This window comes from Callorhinchus milii, unplaced genomic scaffold, assembly GCF_018977255.1.
Source record: "Callorhinchus milii isolate IMCB2004 unplaced genomic scaffold, IMCB_Cmil_1.0 Scaffold2, whole genome shotgun sequence".
NCBI lineage: Eukaryota > Metazoa > Chordata > Chondrichthyes > Chimaeriformes > Callorhinchidae > Callorhinchus > Callorhinchus milii.
In genome coordinates this window covers 62,482,844-62,501,322 of record NW_024704743.1, presented here as the reverse complement: position 1 = coordinate 62,501,322, position 18,479 = coordinate 62,482,844, and the positions used below count along the sequence as shown (strand labels likewise).

The window sequence follows — 18,479 nt, the reverse complement described above, 5'->3', positions numbered from 1 at the left end:
CTAACTCACTCCAGCTCCACTTTGCCTCCACAAACAGCTTCTCCTCCAGCCCTCACACCGTCTCATGCGGTGTTACTCAGGGTTCTGTCCTCAGTCCTCTTGGTGACATCATCCGCGACATGGGGTTAACTTCAACATATACACAGATGACATTCAACTCTCTGCGTCCACCCTCGACGCCAGGACAACTGATGTCCTGACACACTGTCTGTCTGTCAGATATCAAGTCCTGGATGAGAGCTAACTTTCTACATTTGAACATCAGCAAGACCGAGGGTCTCCTGATAGCGCCTCCACACCTCAGGCACTGGCAGCATCAGCATCCACAGATGCACACTCCATCTCACTGAGGCAGTCAAGTCCTGTAGCTCAGTGGTTAGAACACTCGCTTTGCAAGCGACAGACCCAAGTTCAATTCCAGGCAGAGGGCGAAACCTTGGGCAAGTTTCCTTACTCCACACGCCTAATAATATGCCCTCCAAAAAAATAAATAATAAATTGGTCATTTTCAATCCACTGTTTGTGGGACACTGCTGTGCGCAATTGGCTGCTGCGTTCGCTCACAAATATACAATCAATTCACTTTACAGTATATTCTGTGAAGCGCTTTGGGACGTCCTCCTGACGTGAAAAGCGCTATATCAAATGCAAGGATTATTATTTATTATTATCAGGCATCTTGTTCAACCCTCAACTGTCCTTACTGTCCCACATCCATGCCATGACCCACTCTGCCTTGCCCCATCTCCGAAACATTGCCAGACTCTGGAACTCCATCCTACATTCTCTTCGCCTCACTGCCTTCCTTGCCTCCTTCAAGGCACACCTCAAGACCCTCCTCTTTGACCATGCTTTCAGCCACCCTCCTCCCCACCCCGTTTGGGTCATAATCCCTGACTCTTCAGCACCTTGGGAATGTTCTCCTGACGTGGAAGACACTTTGCAAATGTAATTTTGTATTGTATAAAGAAAATCTGTATTGTAAACACCATTGTATTTTGAAATACCAACCTACTAAAATGTGAACTGTTAACCCTTTAAATGACAATTCTGAGCTTCAATAAGTAGGGCAAAGAAAATCAGGAAATGGTCCAAGTGAGCTTTTATTTTTCAGCCTTTCTAATACACTGAGCCTACAAGGCAATGCAAAAATAAATAACTGAACAGAAAACCGAATACAGAATCGTCAACAGAAACTGTTCTGCACATTAAATCTGCTATCAGTACTTCCTCGTCTCCTCCCGTCTACTCATGTGTTTCTCCAGGTGAGCGGATATCATCAATTTTCAATATCATTTTCACCACCTGATTAGCCAAAGAGATCTGCTGCTTCTTTCCAATGAGAGTCTCTATGACGTGTTGCTTTTTCATATCTGCAAGAAGCACCCAAGGAATTAGTGGCTTGAATGCATATTATTGCAATTACTTATTCAAAATCAGAACATTTAATACAGTTCAATCATTTGGCTAGTGTAACCATTGTACATTTCCAAGCATTTTTCACATAAATCTTACATTGTATTAATCAATGATCAATTAATCTCACCAGCAAATTCAGCCATAACTAAATAAACTAGAAAAAAAACTTGGTCCTGGCAACAGGACAATTCAAAAAACAATAATTTGCATTGATACAACACCCTTAACATGGGTAATGTCTTGGGGCTGGAAAGGGAGGGCGAAGAGGAAAGTCTTCAGGTATGATTTGAAGGTGGGTAAAGATGGGCAAGACACATGGATTGGGGCAAGGAATTCTAGATTCGAGACATCGTGACTGAAAGCACAGCTGCCAATCGGAGTGGATGATGAGGAATGTGTAGAACTCCCAAGCCAGCTAAGTGAAGGCAGCAGGTAGTGGAGTGTGAGCATATCAGAGAGGTAGGGAGGTGCCAGGGCATGAAGTGATTTGAAAGTGACAGTGATGATCTTGAAATCCGATCCTTCTGCAACAAGGAGCTAGTGGAGTATGGCAAGAACTGGGGTGATAGGGGTGCAGAGCCTGGTACCGTTTAGCATGCAGAAGGCAGTTTTGAAACTCAAAACCCAAGATTACAATTGGCAGCAAAACTCTCAATTGGATCAATGCTTTGTAAGCGCTCTGAGACGCCGTCCGGCGTGGAGGGCGCTATATAAATCCAAGTTGTTGTTGTAGTAACAAGTTTCAGTCATGCATTTTATTTACATTTTAATAAGCAAGACAGGGTGTTTCATAGTTGGTATAAGAAATGAAAACATGGTGTCATCAGATGCTTTGCAAAGTTAGCGTTATGGAATAATATGCTCTATGCGGTTTGTGAACACAGAAAGCCAATATTGAATGCCAATGGATAAAATGTGGCCCAGCTCTCCAGACTGACATGTTCACTTGATTGCAATTGCTACTACTAAAACCAAACAGACCAACCAGATAACCTTAGTTTGAGTCAAAAGTGATGCAGCGTTAAGTTTTTTTGTGAGCTAAGGTCACAAGTTTCTCTTGAAATTAGTCACAACAGACTAATTATTGATCATTAAACTTGAGATTAGTTTCTAATTTTATATAAAAAAACTGATGTAAATTTGTTACTATGACTAAATTTAAGCAGATTACATTGTATTAATTTAAGTCCAACAGAAAAGGTATAAAAAACAAAGCATTACATACCGTATGTGCCCTTGTGTAAGCAATCTATACCCAGTGCAGAGTTGTTCTCCTTCACCTGTCTAGCTCTTACTTCTGTCATGGTCTGGATTGGACTAAAGCCACTGTTCTCAGCCAGTGCCATTGGAATCACTTCCAAGGCATCAGCGAAAGCTCTCATAGCATACTGCTCCAAAGTGGGACACTGTGCAGAACAAGGTAGTCATTAACATCCAAAAACTCCTCTTGCAAAGTAAAAATAATGGATCAGCTAAAGGTATAAAATATGACTGGTTACATATTATTTTTCTTTAATAGATTTAATTTGCAATTGTTGAATATTACGTAACCTTTGTACATCAGAACATTCAAAACATAGTAAACACTTTCATCTAAACTTAAAATATCAAACAAAATACAATGAAATCCCATTTTTTGCAGTCTGGCAATTCCCAATTTTCAGGCTCACTTATATTTCTCAAAATGTAACCGATTTCCAATTTCTTGTACCTTTATAGATACTTGAAAAAAAGTAAGAACTATTTGTATCCTCAGCCTTCTTGAGTTTAGCATCATATCCTCATTCTAAAGATTTAGAATCCATTTGATAATTATCATTGGTTATAATTAGTCACTACACATACAGTACAGGAGTCCTGTAGCTCAGTGGTTAGAGCAATCGCCTTGCAAGCGAGACACCCGAGTTCAATTCCAGGCAGGGTGAAACCTTGGGCAAGTCTCCTTACTCCACACGCCTAATAATAATCCCTCCCCAAAAAAATTGGTCATTTTCGATCCACGACTGTTTGTGGGACACTGTTGTGCGCAATTGGCTGCCGCATTTTGCCCACAAATATACAGTCAATTCACTTTACAGTCTATTCGTGAAGTGCTTTGAGACGTTGAGAAGACGTGAAAAGCGCTATATCAAATGCAAGGATTATTATTATAAATTCATAATCCACTTAAGAGCCGTTTTGACAAAATGAATAAGGCGCTATATCAAATGAAAGTTTTTTTATACCTTATCTGCTGCCTCATTAACAGCCAAAGCACAAGCAATCTCAGAAGCACCGCCACCGTATACAATGCGATTATCTTTGACAAGGTTGCGGATTACACACAAAGCATCGTGAAGCGCTCGCTTTGCTTCTTCAATGATCTAGAAAAAAAAACATTGCATGGCGTATTAAAAAAAAGTAGCTGAAAAAAAAGACATTGTTAGCACCAAATCCTCATTTAGCTTGAATTAATGCTCTTACAGCAATTTAAATCTGTAGATCACATAAAACTATCCACAAAGAAATGTGCAGTATCATGCATTTGACATGTCCATTCATATTCTGTTTTATAAAAATAATGATAAAACATTTAAATTTAAAAAATTAAAGATGAGAATAAATACATTAACATTGTGGAGCACATAATACATATATATATATATATATATATAAAAATAGTAAACACATGTTTATTATCTTGGAATAATAAATCTTTCAGTTTTTTTTAAAGCTACTAAGATATACTGACATTTAAGACAGTCAAGAGTTATAGAATCTCTCTTTTCCCCAACAAAGTATTGGCAACAGCTGAGAATGCAGAATTTGACCGGCCAATACGTGCAAAGTTAACGGGCAACTGCATTGTATCTTGGGAAATGTAATCTTGATCATTCGCCGCATGTGAAGTCGAATTTCATTTACCTCGATTCAATGCTTACCGGTAAATGCATCTGGTTGGCGGGTCAAAGTGCACTGAATCGTGGGCAACATAGTCTTGACCCATCTCCGCATGCGCACTTAGCAGCTGATGTGACGAAGTATCACATCCCCAATTAGCTACTGCATTACGCAGTGTAGATTATTGATTAAATCAGATTTTATATGACATACAGTTTGCCTGTAACTTGGACTTCACGCAAGTCATATTAAATGCTATGGTCCCGACTGATATGACCAGAGTTTTACTGTATTAGCCACACACTTGAGAAATGAAATGCAGTATTGGCCAAATACAGAAAACAACAACAAGATTCCATTTATAGAGCGCCTTTCACGTCGGGAGGACGTCACAAGGCGCTGGACAATTGGGTCAGGTAACATCCTGGTATAGAATAGTCTAAGATCAGGAATAAATAAGTCAGTTTGTAACATTTTACCTCCAAGTGAGTCTATCAGGTTCAAAATGATAACTTTAAAATTAGAGCCAAAGGACCAAGATGAGAAAAAATTCTTCTCATTATAATCAGGCTGTTTATAATCACTATCAGGCGGTCCAAGACGCAACACTGAATGAAGGGTGCTATGTAAATGCAACTTACAGTAATGTGGAAGACATTATTCCAGAAAGTTATAGGTGAGAAATTGGGTGAAGCACTTAAAGCAAGATGCATAGATACTTGGCAAGTAAACATATTAAGGAATATGTGACTAGAAGACGTTTGTAGTATGTGGGCCATGGTCTGTAATGGAATGGGATTGCCTCACAATCCTAATTTGCTATGTTCATTTTAGTTAATCACACTGGGAGAATTGCTGAGATCTTCTGCCACCCCAGTTTTAACAGGCCAACCAACTCTCCCATGGTTAGAAAAAAAAACAATTTGAGACAAAAAATGCACAGCGAAGAAAAAAACAAGTCAACTTCTATCTTCAAAGGAAGATTATGAAGCTCAAACGTAAAACTTACCATTTTGTTTCCACCCCTGATGAAAACGGTCACTGCCCTGGAGTTCTGGCACTCTTCAATCACAAGCATCCTATCCTTGGTGGTTCCAAAAGTCATTTCTTTGACAATACCAGCGGAGCCCAGTTTCTCTGCTGTAAGTTCAGAAAACCGCGGAACAATGCGACCTCCAGTGGCGATGGCAATCAGCTGAATCATGAAAAGAAACTCATTTAAAATGTTCTCCTGAGGAATTTGGTCCCCCTTTTCTTCTACCATGGTACAACTACATGAATGACTGTCGCCTTGCCCAAGTGGCCACTATTCACATGTGAGCTTTGACAGTGAATTAATATGCTATTCAGCCCTGGGCCAAGTGACACCATAGCCAAGCCTAATCCTGTCCTTATACAAAGTTCGCATATTGAACTTCAAAAAANGTATTGAATTGGCAGGTCCCGAATAGCAGTTAAAAGTGGGAACTTCGGTTTATCTCCCTCCTCCAAACCTAGAGGTACTATGGCTAACTTTAATACCCTAACTGGAACTTTTTTTTCTATAGAGCTTAGTGAGGGGCAGGGGTTTCTATTAAAATAAATAGTAATAGAATAAATATATAAAGCTCTATAGAATAAATATTTGCATGCCGCTTCATCCACGTCATTAGACTTACTGGAATTTTTAAAAATTTAGACAGGAATGTTTATTTTACCTTGATTTTCCTACCCAATTTTCAGTGACTACAAACATGACCCATTTCTGGGTGATATCCATTGAGCCCTTACAACCAAGAGTTAGCAATTTGCATATTTCAAACCATTGGTAAAAAAAGTGATAAAAATTAATTTATTTCTCTCAATTTAGAGAATATTGAAACAAAATTAACAAAAACTGATTTTTACTAAATAAAAACATACTACTTATAATTTGCACCAAAATCTGGAATCACACTCACCTCAATTTCAGGTCCACCGACCCAGCGTATTGCAGGCAGCTCATTTTGGAGAAGCAAATGGTTTGCTTCATCATCAAATCCCCACTGGCAAATAGCCAGGTTAGCACCAGTCTCTTTTACCTACAAAAATAAATAATGTCTTCAACCATGTGCTGCACATCAGCTACTGCCATTTATTTCTCTGGGGAAGTGGTTAATGTATGAGAAGCTTAAATAAGTGTGTCCATTAGAAAGAAGAACTGAATGCGGTGGTTAACAATGCAATTGGACAAATCAGACCAAAGAAAACACACTGTACATCATCAGTAGGGCTTTTAAATTTAAGTACTGACCTGACGGACCATCTCTTCAAATTTTTCTTTTTCATATTTTTGTAACGCTCTGTAGTCTTCCACAGAAGTCACGTCAAGCTTATGTTTGGTTTTAGGTTTTGGTGGTTCAAATGGGCATGTCAAAATGGCAAGCTTTGCATCTTTCACAACCTTAAAAAGAATACCAAACAATCATTGATGTACAGATGCAATAGAAGTGTGATAAAATGCAATACAAAATAAAGTTCCAGTTACTATTTAAATTTTTTTTAATGTCCCAAATGCACTTCTGCTGAACATTTGTTAAAAAGGTTTCACAAAGGATACTAAATTCTGGCACTTTTAAAAATAAGCTCTTATGCCTCACCATTTAACTCATTTATATGTTACCATACTAAAATAACTCACCTTTGGCATTTGTGGGTGGCTGAATTCTTTGTCCACAACAACTCCTTTAATCAACTGTGTGTCCTCCAGTTTTCCACCCACTTTACCTTCCACCTTCATCAGCTCAAAGTCTACATCCCTGCGCTCCATATCAGCTACTGCTAGGACAGCATTCACTGCTATTTCTGCCATTTGCCTATGGCAACGGTTAATACTATAGAAAGTGAATAAACATAAAAAAGTTAAATGTTTGTGAATATGCTGGAGAAAGAGAAATCAACAGACTGACACTTGTCACTTTGGGGATCTTAGTTCAAATCTAGTGCAGATTCATGGAATGAAAGCTTCCTGATAAGTTTAAAATTCAATATTCATCATCAGTGTATACAAGCCCATAAAGTTACAATGGAGGAGGCAGTAAGTTGGAGGGATCCGGGAACGGAGTTCCAGAAAGCGAGCGCCAAGTGGCTGAATGCCAGCTCACCAATGATGGGGCGAATGGCGCAGAGGACACGGAGCAGGCCAGTCAAAAAGAAAAGGAGGAATCCATAAGAAAACAATTAGGAGATTGGAATTTGAAATTGCAGTTTTAATGCTGAACTATCAGAATGTTTGAGGGATATTGCTGTGCACGAATTGGCTGCTGGGTTTGCCTACAAATAGTTACTACACTGAACAGTAATTCCTATGAAGCTCCAAGACAGTTTGATAAAATAGTAAGGCATTACACAACAACAAGATTTCATTTATAGAGCGCCTTTCATGTCGGGAGGACAACAACAACAAGACGTCCCAAGGCGCTAGACAGTTGGGTTGGGACCCGAGCAGGGGGGAAATGGTCAGGGTGAGGGGAGGGAGCAAGGAGGGGGTAGAGAGTCGAGAGGGGAGCTGAAGGCACGGTCGAAGAGAAAGGTCTTGAGACTGGCCTTGAAGGAGGAAAGGGAGGAGGCAAAGGCACTGGGGGATGGAGTTCCAGAGCCTCGGGGCTGAGAGACTGAAGGCCCGGCCACTGATGGTAGGGCGGTTGGGGCGGGGGATGTGGAGCAGACCGGAGCCAGAGGAACGGAGGGTACGGGCAGGTAGGTAGGGAGATAGTAGGTCGGAGAGGTAGGAGGGAGCAAGGCCGTGAATAGCCTTGTAGGTGAGGATGAGGATCTTGAATTCGATCCTCTGGGGGATGGGGAGCCAGTGGAGGCGAGCGAGGGTGGGAGTGATGTGGTCCCGAAGCCTGGTGCGGGACAGTACACGAGCTGCAGAGTTCTGAATGACCTGCAGCTTGTGGAGGGAGGTGCCGGGAAGGCCGGCGAGGAGAGAGTTCCCATAGTCCAGCCTTGAGGTGATAAAGGCGTGGACCAGGGTTTCAGCAGCGTGAGGGGTGAGGTAGTGCCGTAGTCTGGCGATGTTTCGGAGGTGATGGAAGGCGGTGCCAGTTGTGGCGCGGACATGAGGAAGAAAGGACAGCTCAGGATACAGAATAGAAGTTTTTATTATTATTGGCTTAATAGAAATCACTGGTATAATAATACTTGCATTTGATTACAGTGCCTCATCACTTTGTTAAGACGTTTCAAATCGCTTAACAGGATTTTCAATAAAGTGTAATGACTGTATTTTCTAGGCAAATTTTTACACAGCAATATCCCACAAACAACCATGAAGTAAAAGTAATGCATCTGTTATATTTTTGCCAACTTAGTCCGGGGGATTGTTGGCCAGGATACCAGCAGAAACTCCCTTTTCTTTTCAAATATTGCCACTGGATTTTTAATGTCCACCTGAACAACCTTGAATCAATGTCTTATCTGAGGCTGGCATGAAAAAAAGGAGAGGAACAACCAAGGTATCCTGGTTAACAATCTGCCAGATAAAAATGTTCATTCATGGCTGTTTTCATGCTGTGCGCCAATTGGCTACCATGTTTGCCTGAATATACAGTTACTACACTTCACAGTAATATCCTAAGGTGCTACAGCATAATCAAATGTAAGGATTATTATAATATACTTCAAGCCCTCCCCTTGTCATTTTTGAAATTGCTACTGCAAATGCACAGCATAGGTAATGTAACCACCATTTCCTCTCTCTGTGGATGGCTTCTTAGTTTTTCCCTTCCAGCTAAAATCTGTAGTTTGTTGCACATTACAACAATATAGCGCTCTCCATGCCGGGCATCATCCCGGAGCACTTAAACAATGGCAGAACCTCAATTCCGAGTCGGGGGAGGGGCAAGGTGATCACAGGCACAGTCGAAGAGGACGATCTTCAGGCGCAACCTGAAAATGGGGAAAGAGGAGGCAAGGTGAAGGGAATGAGGGAGGGACTTCCATAGCTTCGAGGTGTAGTGGCTGAAGGCACAGCTGCCAATGATGGAACGGAGGATCAGAGGGATACGGAGAGGCTGGAGCCAGTAGAGTGGAGGCAGCAGGTAGTGCTGTGAGGAGAGAGATGGAAAGATAGAGGGGTGCCAAGGCGTGGAGGGAATTAAACACTAGAGTGAGGATCTTGAAGTCAAGGTAAATACATTAGCTTTCCTTTCAAAGTACAGAAGTAATACATTTCAGAAGGGGAGGAAAGAAGCAAGATAGAAAGGTCACTCACATTTTAGATCCAAGTGTTGTCATAGCAGTTTGGATCAGGGGCTCTTTTTTGTCTGGATCAACAGGGAAACTGTCACTAATCTTGTCCAGATGTTCAATAGCAATATGGGCAGCCTGCTCATAACCATCAGCAATACGTATGGGATGGATACCACGATCCAGTAGACCTTCTGCTTGTTCCAACAAGGCACCAGCTAAAACTGCAAAGAAGTAATACAATTGAAATTAAAAGTGAAACCACTATGGTGATTTCATATAACTGCAAGTAAAAAAACACCTCATGTTATTTTCTTCAGCACACATGTTCAAATGTTCAAAATGCCAGAGCTCTTCAGTAGGACTTTTGTTTTCATCCACTCAGCACCCATCTCTTATGTGTAGGAAGGTTTAAAAAATTCCTAGATAAGGAAAAACATGTACACAAATAGTTCTCAGCTTACCAACTACACCGGTGGTTCCATCACCGATTTCATCATCTTGAGATTTTGACAGCTCCACCATCAATTTGGCAACTTGATGTTCCACATCCATCATACTCAGAATGGTTGCCCCGTCATTAGTGATCGTCACTTCACCATCCTTGTCGACCATCATTTTATCAAGTCCTACAATAGATGAATAGATTTAGAATGAAAAGGAATACGATCACAAATACACAATGCAACAGCAATGTGTCATTTTGTTTACACCACTAATAATGGACAGCGCTCAATACCCAATAGATTAAATTTATTAAAATCCAAATCAATCATAAGAAAATTGTAGTCTGGCTTTAGAGACACCCACATGCAAATATTAATTTAATACATGAATTGTTTTTCACAATTACATTGTAACCTATAATACCAAAAGTGTGGCAGTTAAGCAAAATTAAACTTGGCACTTGTCTGATCTGTATACCAAACTGCACTTTAACCACTAAGCCAATGAGAGCCACTGGCTTCACTTTCAACTGAAGCTGGAAAGTGAACCTGGTTTCTTGTCACTAGGCTTTAAAAGCACATCAGACACACCATGGGACATAGAATTTCCATGTCACAATGTATTTTGCATTTTATTTCCACCACTTTAAAATCAGCAATTACTTTAAATGTGTCATGTGCAACAATTACATATAAATATTGTATTAATTATTGGTTTATCCATTCTTCTCCCTCTCATTTTGCAGATCATAAAAACATGTAAGAATTACTTATGAGCCAGATTTGACAGTGTGCTTTGTCAATAATAGCTTCACATGAGATTGATGCTAATTGATGCCCAAAAAGTTACTTAATTGGTCCAAAGACATTTCATAGCATCAGTCAATACTTGTGGAAAACATGAATTACACTTCTTTTCATTATTTAAATTTTGTGAATTTGAATTGTTTATTTTTTCATAAAAACATATTCTTACCCATGGGTCCTAGGGATGTCTTCAATGTGCATCCCACTGCCTTTGCTGCCATGATATGTGACTGTAATGAAAAAACTAAAATTAGGATTTATATATTTCAGTCCAAAATATCAGCCCAAAAATGTTATCCTGAAGCTCTCCCAAGTTAAAATGTGTCTCAATGAAATGAGAGGGCTAGTAAAACACACAAAATAAATACTTAAAAAGAAAAGGGAGTTGTCTGAGCCTGACTCAATCAGTAGTTGTGGGTTCAAGGCTTACATCAGGCTTTGAAATCACAAAGTCTACGCCGACAATTCAGTTATCTCTCTCACAAAATGAAATACTGTTGGCACACATCCCTTGAACAGCATGTCACAGAAATGGAAGGGAGTAAGGAATGGGTGAAGTCTCATGTGGAGTATAAACACTGGCACGGTGTGGTTAGGCTGAGTGGCTTGTTTTCATGTTGTACATTCTTTATAAATCTTTTATAATCCCTGCATTTGGTATAGTGCCTTTCAAATTAGGAAATCCCAAAGTGCTTCACGGTATACTGTAAAATGCAACGATCAATTTAATAATATTACCCCCTTCCATATCAAATTAATTTCCAAATAAGGGAGATGCTCTGGTCTGCTCCATATTTCCCGCCTGACCCACCCTACCATTGGCAGCTGGGCTTTCAGTCTCTCTGGCCCCAACGTTTGGAACTTCACCCTTGGCCTTGCTTCCTCCCTTGCCTCCTTCAAGGCACGACACAAGACCCTCCTTTTCGACCATGCCTTCAGCCACCCTTCTACTCTGTCCTCCCTTATCCCAACCCTACCCTCTTCACGCTCAGATCAAAAAATCCATCCCTGACTGTTCAGCGCCTTCGGACGTCCTCCCAAAGTGAAAGGCACTTTACAAATATAACTTTGTTTGTTGTTCCAGGTTTCCACTATTAATCGCCTTTTTAAATATCGCTCACTCAATTGTACTTCCACAGCATTCCGGAGGAAATTTATCCTGTATTTTTACAACCCTTTACAATTTTGCAATGTTTTGTAATCTCATGTTCTATTGATATTAAATAGAACAAAAGAATGTAAGAAAATTGGTGGTTAAAGCTACTAAATTTAAGTTTCCACTAAATTAACAGAACATTTTACCGTGGCGCAAAAAAAAATCCATTCCCCCATTTCCAAGATCGAAATGCTAAATTATTAGATGGGAGTTATTCTTATTTTGCAGTCGATATATACAGTAAATATACAGCCAATTCACTTTACAGTGTAGTGTGTTCTGTGAAGCGCTCTTGAGACGTCTCAAAGACGGGATGAGGCGCCATAACAAATGCATGTATGATTATTTAATATTATTCTGCATGTATTAGCTAAACAAAAGCCTGCGGTGGATAACTGCCATTCAAGCAGTTGCCCAGCCCTCGACTGTAAAATCTCCATTTTATACAACTGACGTGCTGGTGAGTGAGATCCACGCGGCTCCCCCTTCTCACCGCATCAGGCGGAGAGGAGAACAAGTCCTTGTGTTGGAGCGAAACCCGCTGTTGGTTCCCAGTCCCAGAGGGAAAGAGTAACCTGGGGTCGGGCTTGTGCTCAGCTCATTCATCACCACCGCACATCGCGGGCCAGACCAGGACACTCTGTGGACGCACCTCAACGACGCCCCTGCCCGGCTCCCGCACAGCCCCCTCCGGGACACCAGGGCCTCGGCCTGCTGTAACTGGAGGCCAGGCTGAGCGGCCATGACGGCAACATATCGGCCTGCGGCACTTTGTGAGGCCTGACGCCGGCTCACGGCAGCACATGGGCAGCAGGAAAGTGCCGCTTTCTCTCTCCCTCGCTTCCCTCTTTTGGGGGGAAAAACACAGAATTACCTTAAGCGCCTCCAGGCCTGTGAGCCGGGACTTGGTGTCTTGGTCCTTAAGGATGATGAAGGGACGGCCATATTCATCGAAAGCGAGAGTTCCCATCGCCGACATGATGGCCGCTCAGCTCCGCTCAGGCGATGAGTGTCCGACTGCGCCTGCGTAGCGGCGCCCCGCCCCAACGGCTCTGCCTTCTGGAACCGTCGATGAGGAGCGCACCACTGGCCAGCGCGGGAGGGGGGCGGGGTAAGCCATGTCAAGTATCCAAAAATACGTGCAGATTGCACTCGATGTTCGTTTTTTTTCCCCCCCTCCCGAGAAACGAGGTATCCAACAGCAGTATTTAAAGACGATTTAGTTAAAAGGCCGAGTTTGAATACATTTAGCCGGAGAGGGGGGGGGGGAGAGGAATGGTCTGGTCTGAGTTGGTTATCGCGAGGCCACAGTGAGGACCATGTGGGCAGGTTGGGCGGCTTCACGCTCAATTGGGCGGGTTTTGTGGTATTGTGCGGGAAATAACGGGTTTTTGGGCGGGTAGAGCGCCTCATCGCGTCTTCCAGACGTCTCAAAGCGCTTCACAGAATATGCTGTAAAGTGAATTGACTGTATATTTTGCGGACGAAAGGCGGCGGCCAATTGCGCGCAGCAGCGTCCCGCAAACGGTGGTGGATTGAGTGACCAAATTATTTTTTCCGGTAAAACTTTTTTTTGAAGGAATTCTCCCCGGAAAAGCAATCCGCCGATTGACTGACCACAGGATCGCTAGTCACCGGGTAAATTGAGCCGTGTGGAGTAAGGAAACCGCCTAATGGTTCGCCCGGGTCAGGAATCACACGCAGGTCCTCTCGCTTGCGAGGCGAGTGCTCTAACCACTGAGCTACAGGACGCCATTATTTTGTGTTGGTCTTTTACTTGACGGCTATTGGTGGTATGTGATTAATTGGCCGCCGGGTATTGCTCACAAAATATACACTATTAAATATACACAAAATATAAAATATCGTGGAGTCCTGTAGCTCAGTGGTTAGAGCACTCGCTTTGCAAGTGAGAGACCTGAGTTCAATTCCAGGCAGAGGGCGAAACCTTGGGCAAGTTTCCTTACTCCACACACCTAATAATAATTCCTCCAAAACCAAAAACAATAATAAATTGGTCATTTTCAATCTATGACTGTTTGTGGGACATTGCTGTGCGCATTTGGCTGCCGCGTTCGCCCACAAATATACAGTCAACTCACTTTACAGTATATTCTGTGAAGCGCTTTGGGACGTCCTCCCGACGTGAAAAGCGCTATATCAAATGCAAGGATTATTATTATTATTATTATACAGTCAATTCGCTCTGAGACGTCGAGAAGACGTGAAAAGCTCTATATCAAATGCAAGGATTATTATTATTATTACTGTTGGAAGCTGGTGATTTGATCAGGCTTTGATTTGATTTGATCAAGCGCGCTGGCTTTGATTCCCGTGAGGAACGTGTGGGACAGCTTGTAGATTTGTATGAGAATCGCAGAACTTTGTAAGGCTCAGGGGAAAGGCTACGATAAATTCGTGGTCACTGCAGTGGGGGGTAAGCTGCTCCGGGGAACGTACAGGGAGCGGAGAGGTGCTGGGCTCTCACACGTTTCCCCCTGACACGCACGTAAACACGCATGTTATGCTCTCCCCACTCAATGTGTCGAAAACTCTTTTTTCTCAGCTCGCTTTTTTTTAAACGATATATATATATATATATACACAAGATATATTTATTTGGTACGTAAAAAATATATTCAGTTTTCCTCATAATAATAATAATAATAATAAAAACACACCCGTGACAGAACAAAGAAAACTTTCGCCAACCAAAAACATTTCAAACCCGTGACAAAGCACAAATGGCCGCGCCCTTTTGTTCCCCAAGCAACTATATGCACAATACACTCCACTTGCCTCGTGTAAGAAAAAAACACAACCATAACAGAAAAAACAGAAAAAAACACGCATCTACTTCATAGTCAACAAAGCGCCTCGGCCTGGAACTTTTTAAATCTTCCTACACCTAAGAGATGGGAGTCCTGTAGCTCAGTGGTTAGAGCACTCGCTTTGCAAGCAAGAGACCTGAGTTCAATTCCAGGCCGGGCGAAACCTTGGGCAAGTAATAATATAATAATAATAATAATCCTTGCATTTGATATAGCGCTTTTCACGTCGGGAGGACGTCCCAAAGCGCTTCACAGAACACACTGTAAAGTGAATTGACTATATTTGTGGCAGCCAATTGTGCACAGCAATGTCCCACAAACAGATTGAAAATGACCAATTTTATTATTGTTTTTGGTTTTGGAGGGATTATTATTAGGTGTGTGGAGTAAGGAAACTTGCCCAAGGTTTCGCCCTGTCTGGAATTGAACTCAGGTCTCTCACTTGCAAAGCGATTGCTCTAACCACTGAGCTACAGACTCCAAGTTTCCTTACTCCACACGCCTAATAATAATCCCTCCAAAACAAAACACAAACCAAATGATAAATTGGTCATTTTCAATCTACGACTGTTTATAGGACACTGCTGTGCGCAATTGGCTGCCACGTTCGCCCACAAATATACAGTCAATTCACTTTACAGTATATTCTGTGAAGCGCTTTGGGACGTCTAGGAGACGTGAAAAGCGCTATATCAAATGCAAGGATTATTATTATTATGGGTGTTGAGTGGATGAATAAAAAAAAGGCCCCTCCTAGAATCACTGGTCTGGATGTGACCAACATAGGAGAAAGTATCTGGAACAGGCCCAGGCATTCATTCTTCCCTGTTGGGGTGCACACATTAGTAAGCCTGATCGGAGCTCCGTTATACAGAACATCCACCACAAGGAGTTTCCCCCTCACCACCTCCTTACGGTCAGTGATAGTGAGGTTCTTCCCCCACAGTAGGACTGGCACTCCAGGGCCACAGCTGTCACTGCCCCCGGACCACGCAGAGGGTCCGTAAGAATCCCACCACTTGGACCAGGCTCTGTAGCTGTCGGACTGCAGGATCCACCATTACTGGAACAGAACATCGGCCTTTATCTTGGACAGGTACTGGAGTGTCCCAACACAGCGCGTTTTATCATATACACTGCGCACGTTCAGGATACCTATCTTCAATGACATCTTACCCTATACTTACCACCTTTTCCTTGTCCCCTGCTTTTCCCTTCTCCTGCTCGGATCTATATCCAATGCCTTTGGGAGAGCTGGCAGGACCCCCGACCAAACGTTTATTCTTTCCTTCTGTTTCCGGTTCCCTCCTCATACAAGTTGTTCGTATCTCCTTTTTTGTTAATCTGCGTAGACTCACCTTAGACTTTGTTGTGCTGCAGTATCCCTTTTTGTGTGATTACCAGCTTTCCCTCTATTACCTGCTGCCTCAACTGGTCTCTGGGGTGATGGGTCTGGACTGGTTTCTGTCCACTCCTCCTTGGGTAAGTGTGGTAAAGGTGTCCCGCTTCACCGCACAGGTCACACCTTTTGCTTGTCGGGCACTCTTTTGCCAAGTGACCAAAACTTTTTCAGTTCCAACACACAGTCTGTGTGCAGGCTGCAAAGTAGTGGCCCACCTGTCCGCATCTCAAGCACGCTCGGGGTCGTACAGGATAGTACAGTATGCCCCTGAAATTCACAGGAGGCCAGTGCCAGTCGAGCGAAAGGCCTCAGATGGTGGATTGGGGAGTGAGGAGGTCAGAGGGGTAGGGAGTTGCCAGAGAGAGAAGGGATTTGAATACGAGTGTGAGGATCTTGAAGTTGATCCATGGGTGATGGGGAGTCTGGCCAGAACTGGTGAGATGGGGGTACGGAGTTTGGTCTGGGTAAATATGCGGGCAGCAGAGTTCTGAATGAGCTGGATCTTTTGAATAATGGAGTTGGGGAGACCAGCGAGGAGTGCGTTTGAGTAATCCAGGCGGGAGGTGACAAACGCATGCACAAGGTTTTCAGCTGCATTTGGGGTAAGGTACGGTCGGAGGCATGCAATGTGGTGGAAGTGGAGGAAGGCGGACCTAGTCAGGGACCGGATGTGAGGGGGGAAGGACAGCTGGGGGTCCAACCGGACGCCTAGTTTGTGCACTTGTTTGGTGATTCTGAGGGAGAGCCCGGGGAGGTTGAGATCCTCAGGTGTGAAGACATTGATGGGAGCCAAAGTGTATGGCTTCCGTCTTGTCCATTTTCAGCTGCAGGAAGTTGCTGTCATCCAGGCTCTGATGTTTCCCAAGCAAGTTGATAGAACATCGGCGGACCTGGAGTCAATGCTAGAGGATCATTGCTCTACCGCATTGATTCTACGAACACATGGTCATTCAACTTCACAGTAAATTATGTGACAATCTCTTGACGTAAAAGGCACTATATCTAATGCAAAGATTTTTTAAAAATTCTGTATTTTACTGCAACTTGAAGCACTTTCTGTTCTTTAATATCTTTAGAAAACTGGCTACCATTTAGGGATATTTGGAAATGGAAGCCAGAGGCCCGAAGATATAACAACAATATTTTGATAGTAGTCTCAGAACTCTTAAGTGCTCTGAGACACCACCCTGGGTTGAGGGTGCTATATACGTGCAAGTTATTGTTGTTGTTGTAGTCATTTTAATAATAATCCTTGCATTTTATGTGATGTCTTTCATGCCAGGAGGATGTCGCAAAGCACTTCAAAGATTTACTATAAAGTGTAGTAACTATTTTATAAATGTTTCTATGATTATGCTCAAATTACAGTAAAATAAATAGTGGATTTGATGACCTAAGAATAGGACATTGAATGAGTTAGACCTGATGTTATTCATTAAATGTCCATCATTAGAACTTTGTTTCTGATTTAGCAGAGACCAGATTTTATTTCTCCTTCGTAACTAAGCCTACAACGGAAACAAATATTAAGCAAAAAAATACTCTCTGTATCATTATACGTAATTCTGTGTAACATTGTACCAAAATTACAATACAGAATGCGATTTGAGAACTTTCCGATAATAATAATAATCCTTGCATTTGATATAGTGCCTTATCATATCTTCGAGACGTCTTAAAGCGCTTCATAGAATATACTGTAAAGTGAATTGACTGTATATTTTGCATGCGAAACATGGCAGCCAATTGCGCACTGCAGTGCTCCACAAAAAGTCGTATATTTTTTTTTGAATGGATTATTATCCCCGGAAAAGCGATCCGGCAATCAACTAACAACTGGGTTCCCACTTATTGCTAGATAAATAAAGACATGTAGAGTAAGGAAACTTGCCTAACTTTTTCGCGTGCCAGGAATCGAACCCAGGTCCTAAGCAGAATTCAATTCAAACAGTAAAATGATGTTTTTGAAGACAACAAAATATATTTTCAGCAATTACATATTCTACCAAATTGAAGACTAGCTCATAAAATCTTTACCATTATGAATTGGAAGTAATAGGATTTTCCATGTCCATTATACTTCACAAAGCACTCCTAGGCATGTCATTGCACAGACGAACCTTGACATGAAATAGATACTGGTCTGTTCTCCAAAAACAGAAATGACAAATTTGTGTGAAGATGATGAAATGTATATTTGGGGATCTGCTGTGATTCTGCATCTATTGTACAGGGGTCAATGCGGGCAACATGTAGCTTTATCTTATGTTGAAACTGCTGAGGATGAGTATGTAGAACTACATTATAATAAAGAATTGCACGCTGCC

General features: G+C 42.1%; 1 protein-coding gene across 1 annotated transcript; it reads right to left on the bottom strand.

The window, feature by feature from the left end:
* Positions 1–1,085: 1,085 nt before the first annotated feature.
* Positions 1,086–12,938, bottom strand: cct5 (chaperonin containing TCP1, subunit 5 (epsilon)). Its single transcript, NM_001292686.1, is given in 11 exon segments — positions 1,086–1,373; positions 2,645–2,825; positions 3,645–3,782; positions 5,309–5,494; positions 6,240–6,359; positions 6,572–6,721; positions 6,959–7,151; positions 9,536–9,734; positions 9,975–10,139; positions 10,933–10,993; positions 12,794–12,938. Coding segments are annotated over 11 exon segments (1,626 nt in total). The 5' UTR covers positions 12,899–12,938; the 3' UTR covers positions 1,086–1,245.
* Positions 12,939–18,479: the final 5,541 nt, after the last annotated feature.